This window comes from Mastomys coucha, unplaced genomic scaffold (genome assembly GCF_008632895.1).
Source record: "Mastomys coucha isolate ucsf_1 unplaced genomic scaffold, UCSF_Mcou_1 pScaffold22, whole genome shotgun sequence".
Classification (NCBI taxonomy): Eukaryota; Metazoa; Chordata; class Mammalia; order Rodentia; family Muridae; genus Mastomys; species Mastomys coucha.
This window is the reverse complement of record NW_022196905.1, coordinates 139,530,867-139,540,199: the sequence shown is the minus strand read 5'-3', so window position 1 is coordinate 139,540,199 and position 9,333 is coordinate 139,530,867. Positions and strand designations below refer to the sequence as shown.

The 9,333-nt window shown below is 47.3% G+C and overlaps 1 protein-coding gene across 1 annotated transcript in view; it reads left to right on the top strand.

The window, feature by feature from the left end:
- Nucleotides 1–9,333, top strand: part of Pdap1 (PDGFA associated protein 1) — a 10,411-nt gene that overhangs the window by 790 nt on the left and 288 nt on the right. Inside the window, exons 2-6 of the mRNA XM_031338716.1 lie at nt 2,518–2,609; nt 4,142–4,249; nt 6,198–6,319; nt 7,749–7,900; nt 8,908–9,333. The exon at nt 8,908–9,333 is cut by the window's right edge and continues 288 nt beyond it. Of these exons, the coding sequence (XP_031194576.1) occupies nt 2,518–2,609; nt 4,142–4,249; nt 6,198–6,319; nt 7,749–7,900; nt 8,908–8,966 (533 nt within the window). The 3' untranslated portion in view covers nt 8,967–9,333. The remainder of the gene's footprint in view (nt 1–2,517; nt 2,610–4,141; nt 4,250–6,197; nt 6,320–7,748; nt 7,901–8,907) is intronic.

The following is a 9,333-nucleotide window of genomic DNA, read 5'->3' as shown; positions in this document are numbered from 1 at the left end:
GAGAGGCGTAAACTAGGAAGCCCACGAACTCAGCCCAGTGCCCCGCAGCTCCTAAAAGCCCAGCTACTACTGTGTGTAGAGATTAAGAAGCCAGCGTTTCCCATCTTACGTTGTTTTTACCTCTTAGAATCAGGGGTTTGAATACCAAATATATCACATCTTAATTCTGTGGCCTCAAACAAGACTCGAACCTCTTCTAGCTCGTTTTCTTCATCTGAACGACACGGGTAGTAATAAGGCTTAGTTTGATGAGTAGGAGACAGGCGGGCAGGAGTTATAGGATGATAGAATAAATCGCTCTAAGGGCCTGGCTAGCTCCCGGCACAAAACAGATGTTCAGTTAATGTTGGCAGCTCATGTGTTAAGCCAGTTAATGCAGTCAGCCCACAGGAACATCTGCTTGGAGCTTTTTCAAGCTTAAATTGCTTCCTGTCAATATTCAGATATTTGGCTTTACAGGGCCAAGTGCGTCCAAACCTAGTTCTGTGCTAATTTATCTGTCTCTGGAAGGGCACTGTCTTTGTTCTTCAGTCTCATCTTTAAAAAGCAAAGGAACTTTTTTCAGCTCCTGACTCCAAGGTTGGGAATTACAATTTGGCAGTCTTAAATATGAAATCATAGCTAATTGACTTAGTTTTGATTTCTGAGAGGCTTTGTGGGCAGACAAGGCTTGTTTCCTTGTTGGGCTAATATGAGAAAGCAGTGATAAAAACTATTACAAAATTCCCCAGGAGCAAAGGACCAATTCTGTTAAGTCTTGAAAGAGCCCATGTAAACCAAACTAAGGTCAGTGTCCCATAGACAAGTGTAGGGAAGGTGATAACCTGTTTTGATCTATTGCCTCAACCTGGAATATTAAGAGGTCAAGAAAGGGTGTTGCTTTTTTTGTTTTTGTTTTGGTTGGTTGGTTGGTTTTTTGTTTTGTTTTGTTTTTAATGGTAAAGTTTGGTATCTCACAATAGGCCTTTCATGAGCATATCTAGGTACCCCTGGGAACTCAGGTAGTCATTAAAAATGGGTGGTGTAGGCTGTTGGCAGCTCAATTACAGCTCTGCAGCTGCTGTCTAGGAAGTCACTGTGCTCTGCAGTGGTCTCCAGAGCTTGGAGCAGTTCTAGCTGTCTAATCATAGATTCTCTACTCACAGCAAGGGACTGCCGAAATCAAGAAAGGGCCTGTTTGTCAACAGAGGCCACAGCCACACCTGCATTGAGATGCTAAGGGGTTGCAACCCAGCTATAAGACTAGCTTTAGCAGGGATTGGTTTAGTGTTCTGGCTAGAACATCAGAGCATGGCACTGGTCCTCTTAGATCAATTGTCTCTGACAGTCCTGATCAGTATTAGATTGCTGTTGGGTGTATATTTAACTTTAATTTTGCTAGTTTAGTTTTTATATGTGAAATTTGTATGTGTGTGTTTGTTTTGTTTTGTCTTGTTTTTGTCTGCATGTGTACAAGTGCACCATGTCCATGCAGAACCCTCAGAGGGCAGGAGAGGGCATTAGATCACCCAGGAACTGGGGTAACAGATGATTTTGAGCTGCTCTGTAGGTGCTTGGAACCAACTAGGGCTATCTGAAAGAACAGCAAATGTTCCTAACTGCTGAGCTGTTTTTCCAGCCCTATTTGCTAGTTCAGTTCTGACTACAGAGTTTCTGTTGGTAGATTTTGGGGCTTTTAGCCTGTAAGTATTCTCTTCCATATCACCAAGATAAGCATGGAGTATTTTATTCTTTTTGCTGCTAATGGCAGTAGTGTGCTTATGGAGCCAGTGCTGACTTACATTTTACTATCAACCAGTATATTAGGACAGATTAACAGACATTTTGTGTTGCTTATCCAATGCCATGCACAATTCCAGTTGCTATTTGAATGGTATCCATCTTATTTCCATGGCAGCCTTGTAGGGGTAAGAGGAAGCTGAGGCTTTGGGAAGGTTCACACAGAGCCACAGATGTAGGAAATGGTACAACTGAGATTAGAACTCAGAGCTTTAGACTTGAGAATTCTTTCCCTGTTGCACACTGTTTGACATTAAACCTCCTTGTCTGTGGTACAAAACCAGCAGTGGCTCTTGTGCTGTACCTTTGCACTTGAGAATACTATTAGGACTTATTTTGTTTGTTTGTTTGTGACAAGATCACACTTTGCCTTCCATATGTAGACCAGGCTGACCCGGAACTCAAGAGATCCGTATCTTGCCAGCCTCTGCAGTCTCAAATGCTGGGATTAAAGATGTACACTACTATGCCCAGCTGTATTTGTATTTTAAGAAAACAGGATTCAATCAGACTGTATCTCCCTCTCCTACCTCAGGTCTTGTTCTTAGGAACCGCCATCTGGCAATCCAATCATCAGGTGTCTTGAGCCACTGCTTTTGTCCTTTGAGATCACTGTAGGTTTGGGTGGTACTTGGTGAAGGTAGGTGAGGTTCCCTTGGGCTGAACAGGACAGCTTTCTGGGAATCAGTGCAGTGAAGGCTGACTTCTCACCTTCCTAAACTACTGATCTTTGTGCAGGTAGAAAGGGAGGCCACAAAGGCCGAGTGAGGCAGTATACAAGCCCTGAGGAGATCGATGCCCAGCTACAGGCTGAGAAGCAGAAGGCCAACGTGAGTACATGTCTGTCTGCTCTAGTGGTCCACTGTGTTGCCTTGCTTCTGGCTTCTGGTGGGAACAGGAAAGGACTACTGTTCTCCAAGAGACGTCACGCATGAGGGTGGGAAGAACACCAGATGGCAGGGGTAAGCCCTGGAGTAGCCAGTCACAATCACAGAGAGGTGGTCCTATAATTAGACCAACAAGAAAGGACTTTGCCCACTTTGCAGTAGCTGTCTTGGTGGTCTCCACTAGTGGTCCTGTTTGCCTGCCTTCTAGAGGCCACCTCTCTACCACCTGCTGTCAGTCTACAGCCCCAATCAATTCCCTGCAGCTCCTCCCCACATAGGGCTGCCTACCTTCCCACACCCCCACTATCCTGTGTACTGCTATTGGCTCTGTTTGGCATCACCTCTTCTTGTGGCTTACTAGTGCTGTCTACCCTCCTCCAGTTTAAGCTGACCTAGCAGTTCCCTTTCCTCTGGGCTGGGATACCCTGTCCAGTCTACTCTTATCTGCATCCTCTGCAACAGTGAATATCCACACCTGAATTAAGGGTTTAAGGGAGTAGACAGCCCTTCTCCCAGGATCCCTGAGAAGGGGAGAAGCCATTTCTAGCTGGGATTCTGGGAGTTTTGAGAATTTGAATTTTGAATTTGTGGAATTCCTGGCATGGAACCTTGGAGAATGTGTAGGTGGTTGTTAAGAGAGGATGGATAAGCTGGGCAGTGGTGGCGCACACCTTTAATCCCAGCACTTGGGAGGCAGAGGCAGGCGAATTTCTGAGTTCAAGGCCAGCCTGGTCTACAGAGTGAGTTCCAGGACAGCCAGGGCTATACAGAGAAACCCTGTCTCAGGGAAAAAAAAGAGAGAGAGAGAGAGAGAAAGAGAGAGAGGATGGATATAAGGTTTTTATTGGGCTTTCTAACTTTGTTTTTTTGGGAACAGAATCTGTGTAGCCCAGGCTAGTTTGTACTCTTGGCAATCCTCCTGTCTCAGCCTCCTGTGTGCTGAGATTACAGGTATGAGTTACAATGTTGACTCTTTCCAGTGATTTGGGGAGGGGGGCGGTAACGGGGGGGGGGTGAGACAGAATGAAATGTAGAGGCTGGTATCCTGCCAAGGTGTGGTCTTGGGTATTTGGTGCCAAAAGGCCATATGTGGACAGGTGTGACCATGGGAGCACACAACCAAAAAGGCATGACCAGAAAAGTTACTTTGGCAGCTGCATGTAGCAGGTACCAACCCAGCAGGTGCACAGTTTTCAGCTCCACACTTGGGATTTTGAGATGAGCTTTTTACTAAGCTGACCAAGGTGGCTATAAAGGATCAGAGAGAGAGTCTTTTGTGGCTGTATCAGGACCTTTGGCCTCTGGTCCGTGATGCTGAGTGGCCCGGGTCACTTTTTAGGACCTTTGTCATACTAGGCTTGAGCCTTCCAGGGGCTTATTGTGAAGGTCCACAATCAGAGGGTGGCTGTGGGTGTTACATTCTTGGGGGTCTGTTTTGCATTTTTGATTCTGCAGGTTGTCCATTTCTGAAACAGGAAGAAGATGATCAAGAAGAAGGTGGAGATGGGGCTTCAGGTGACCCCAAAAAGGAGAAGAAATCTCTAGACTCAGATGAGAGTGAAGATGAAGATGATGACTACCAGGTGAGTCTGTAGACCGCAGGCGACACTCATTCACTGGGCAGATAAATGTGTGTTTGGGTTTTTAAGACAGGGTCGTATGTAACCTAGGCTACTGTGACCTTCTGACAGTTCTGCTTCCCCATCCCACAGTTCTGGGTTTATCAGCGTGTACCACCATCTTTGGTTTGTCTTGTATTGTTTTTTAATTGGAGGGGGTTAGATACATAACATGATAGTATATAAAGTTCAAAAACAGCTTTGTGAAATGGGTTATCTCCTTCCACTGCTGTGTGAGTTTCAGGGATCAAACCCAGTACATCAGGTTTGCAAGACAAGTTCTTTACCCACCTACCTGTCACTGGGAGTTAGGGTCTCATGTATCCTAACTTAGCCTTGAATTGGTTGATGAACTAACTGGTCTTTTGTCTCTGCCTCCTAGTAACATCTCATGCCTACCAAAAAGCTCTTGCTCTTTAGGACTCAGGATCTAATGGGAACATACAGTGAAAATCAAGTAAATGAACAGTGGAAATTCAAACTGTGAAAAGTGCTATGACTCAGACTGATAGAGAGGATACTTGGAATAGAGCTGTGCTAATGAGGTGGCTTAAGCCAAGGATGGAGCCAGCCATGTTTAACACAAAAACAAACAATAAATGTTTGGGAGAGCAGTTGAAGTAACCAGACAAACAAAGTGCAAAGGTTCTTGGGTGGGAACAAGCTCTGCATGTTTAAAGAACAGAAAGTAGGGGCTGCTGGGCTGTGACTTAGCAGGCAAATGGTGCCAGATGAACTGAGAGGCAAGGGCCCCTCTGTAGTTTCAGAAGAGTGTTTGCTTCACCACATCAGGGACTAGGCAGGGGCAACTGGATACCCTGAAAGTAGGAGAAAGATAACCAGGTTTGCTTTTTATTTTATGTTTTAAAATGTACTTATCATGGAGGGGGTGGGATATAGCATGCAGTGGTGTGTGGTCTGACAAGCTGCAGGAATCATGGATCCTGGTGACCAAACTCAGCTCATCAGGTTTTTGTAGTAAGTGCCTGTACCCTATCCAGCCTATCACTGATTTTGGCTAAGATGTTGTGGTAGAATTCAGGAGAAGGCATCCATGGCTTGCTCTTTAGTGATTGGCAGTAGCAGCGTAGAAGAATGGATAGACTCCAGCCATGTTTTAGGATGCTGAGGGAAGGAAATATCAGATTGGATGAGGGCTAGTCTTGTTTGCCCTCTGTAGAAAGAGGTAGTCAAGTTGGATGTAGGCACATGGAACCTGTGGTCAAATCAATCAGCATCTGGAAATTCCTTTCTGGTCATTTAAAGGAAACCTACTGTAGAACTGTATTTCATTCCTTCTTAGGCCTTCCCAGATAAGATTAAGATGGTTCAGTTTTTTTTCTTTCCCATTAATTAATTTATTTACTTTACATCCTGATCACAGCCCCCCCACAAGTCCACTTGTCGCCGCCTCTCAGTTTTACCCACACACAAGCTCTCCCCGACCTTCTCCTCAGAGAAATGGGAGGCCCCCTCTGGGTACCAACCCACCCTGGCACATCAAGTCACTGCAGGACTAGGTATATCCTCTCTCACTGAGGCATGACAAGGTGGTTTGGAGTCTTTAATCTCTTCTTTCCTACTCAAAGCTGAGATGTGTGGGAATTGCAACACCAAGGCTCACCATGCTCTAGAAACCCACCATGTGGTTATTCTAGAGAAAAACAGGCTCAGGATTCCATGGGACGCTGCTCTAGAGACTAAGATTGAAGGGCAGTACTCTCTGTTGCCCTTGAGCTGCCAGTTGGCTGGGGTCTGACACAGTTTGTCATTGTACACACTTGTTTTCTTTCCCCCTCCCAGATTGTTGAGATACTCCAAAGTGGTATCCCCATCCTGATGGGCTGTTGGTGGCTTGGCCTTCTGAGGCTCCCAAGACCTAACTTTCTATAACAGTCCTGTTCTATCCTAGCAAAAGCGAAAAGGTGTGGAAGGGCTCATTGACATTGAGAACCCCAACCGGGTGGCACAGACGACTAAGAAGGTCACACAACTGGATCTGGATGGGCCAAAGGAGCTTTCAAGGAGAGAACGGTAACATCTGCTTGGTAGATCTGCAACCTTAGTACACAGATTAGGGCCCCAAAGCAGGCACTCTACCTCCCAACCACACCTACAGCCTCATTGACTTTATGAGATGAGACACCCTTGTGGCCCTTCAATAGGCCAAAAGCTGCTAGGATTCTAGCCTGCCACCCTGCTCACATCCCACAATGGCTGAAGAACTTATCTGAAAACTCTACAGAGAAAGGGTTTGAGTGTCACTGAGGCTGTGGAGCACCCTCTGTTTCTGTACCTCTCCATTAAGGTTGAGTTGGGTGTGTGTGAGAGAGAGAACGCCAGCAGGCTAGGCTGTCCTTCTCAGAGCAGAAGGACTCTAATGCCCCACCTACCCCCATTTCCATGGTTCTGTCACTTTACTGAGCAGCCATGAATAAGTTGCTGTCCTCTTCGGGCCTCAAGTTCTCACCAGTACCAAAAAGATCCCATTACTTTGCCCAACAGAAAGATGACAATGAAAGCCTTTAGTACTTTCTGGTACTTGGTCCTCACTGGGGTGGTCCTGCAGAACCTTGAAGCAGCTTTACTTAGTCCTGAATAACTAAGAGACCTCTCAATCTGGCACATCCCTGCCAGGATCTGGTGGCCAATAGTGTTAGCTCTATATCTCCATAGTAGGTGTCTTGTCTAGTCTCCTGAGTATAGTGTTTCTCCATTCAACCCTTGGTGGCTGTTTCTCAGCCATTCTCCTGAAGCAGGTCCCTGTGCTTTGCTTCTTACTATCCAGCCTTGTATACTAGGAAGGTCCCCAGAAAGTCCTGCTGCTGCCCCTGCCAGGGCTCTTTACTCTTTATGTAAAAAAGATACCTCCAAGGTATCAGTGCAAATGGAGCTTTCTAATCTCACATTCTAGGCAGCTCTCCTAGTGAGACTCACACAGGGTAACTGATGGCCCTTCCTACTCTGCATGGAATCCTGCTTTTATTCTCACCCCACCTGGGGGGCTCACCTGCTTGGGAAGTACACCTGAGCTACTGTAAGAATGTGCTGTGTCCCGGTGCTCTCAAGCCAGGTTGTGTCTCTTTCCCATCGTCTGTGGCTTCCATGCTCTATCCAGTGCCGCCTTTACAGCCATCTCTGGAACAGTGTTCTTGGGTTAAGTTCCACATTCTCATAGTGGCCACTAAACTCTCTGAAGTCTTCAGGCACCAACCTGGTCCCTGCAAGAAGGCACTGTCCCCTTTTGGGCCAGGGTTCTCACGGGTTTGTCACCTGGGCCCATTCCCTTTCCTTGCTTGTTTGGGGGTATCCACTAAGTGAAACACATGGACCAGAGCACACCTCAGCTGAGTGTCCACTAAGTGAGACACATGGACCAGAGCACCCCTCAGCTGAGTGTCCTCTTTTACACCTGAGTGCTTCCACTAACAGTGATGACACTGGCATCATTTTATCCAAACAGAGAAGAAATAGAGAAGCAAAAAGCAAAAGAGCGCTACATGAAGATGCATTTGGCTGGGAAGACAGAGCAGGCCAAGGCTGATCTTGCACGGCTGGCAATCATCCGGAAACAGCGAGAGGAGGCAGCAAGAAAGAAAGAAGAAGAGAGGAAAGGTAGGTCTGAGCCTGTCAGCCCCACCAGCAGTTACCTAACTGGTTTTGGACGGGACCCTGAACTGCCTGTGAGGTTGGAGAGGCTGAGGAGTGACAGCTGCCTGTTCACCCATGTCAGCCAGTAAAGCTTTGCAATCCCTGGAGAAATGCCTCTGTCCAGCATCATGGAGTCAGATGAGGGTTGAAATCAACAGAACCCTGTTTAGCGGTCACTGACTGACTCCAGCAGCAAAAGGCCTCAGCACCAGCAGATCTTTGAGCCTTGTAAAACCAGAAGTTGCTGTGATTAGAGCTGCCACTCTACCTAGGCACTTGAGGTGGTAGAGCTATCTATAAGAGAAATTTACAGTAGGCATCAGCCTGCGAGCCACTCCTCACCTCCCCTCCCTCTGGGCATCTAAGGGCTAGCCAGGGTCTCACATGCCTGGATATGTCTAGTATGACGGAGCGTTGTACCTTAGACCCTCCATGAGAAAGGGGGCAGAGGTGGTTATGAGAGAGAGCCCTTAGCCTACTTTCCTGCCTATTTACCTAATTATGAGGAAACTGAGGCCTAGAGCTGAGAACTTACATATCACCCTTCTCTGAGCTTACTTATCTTGACTCATTTGCCTTCCCAAACCCAAGCAAGATAGGACTGGATGTGCAGCTAGGTATTGTTGCTGACTTGAGAAGGTAGGCTTCAGAATACACAGAGAGAGGTTGGAATTGCAGGCTTCTGCTAGGGGTGGTAGAAGTTCCCAGTAGCCACCAGACTGCTTGTGGATGGGCCTGAATGGACAGCCACTAAGTTGAGCACAGCAGGAACATCTGGAGGCCTGGGCCCTGTGGCCTCAGCAGAAATTCTCTCCCTTGGGTGGCAGCCTGTATCCTTGGCTCTCTATTAGTGCAGACTGTTTGCACAGAATGTTTTTTGAGGCCTCGGTCCTGAAGTCCTGTGATTCAGAGGGATGTGGGAGGTATTTTTGCTATGTTCTAACCCCCACCTTTCCCTTCCAATCCCTCAGCAAAAGATGACGCAACTTTGTCGGGAAAACGAATGCAGTCGCTCTCCCTGAATAAGTAAGCTGGCCTGTGGGAGGAGATGCTGGGGAACTGGGCCGTGCCGCCAGGACCTCTGCCATGTCTCACCCACCCTGTGCCCTGGCACCGCTGCAGCAGTCCCTATGGCCAGGAGCCCCTACGGCCTGGGGCCTCCTCTTCATCTTGGCACAGAAATTGTTCAGGGGATGTGGGGGGGCTGGGGGGAGGGGCAGCTGCTATCTTTGAGACAGAAAGATGCAGGACAGCATTTCATACGTAACCATTTGAATGTTTTTGCTGTTTTTAGAATTTGGAACCCTGGTTGGGGGGCTGCCTGGGAAGTGGGGTGAGGAGATTCCATTTGTCCAGTAGATTGCACGTTAGTGGGGTGGGGGTGGGGGAGTGCCAGC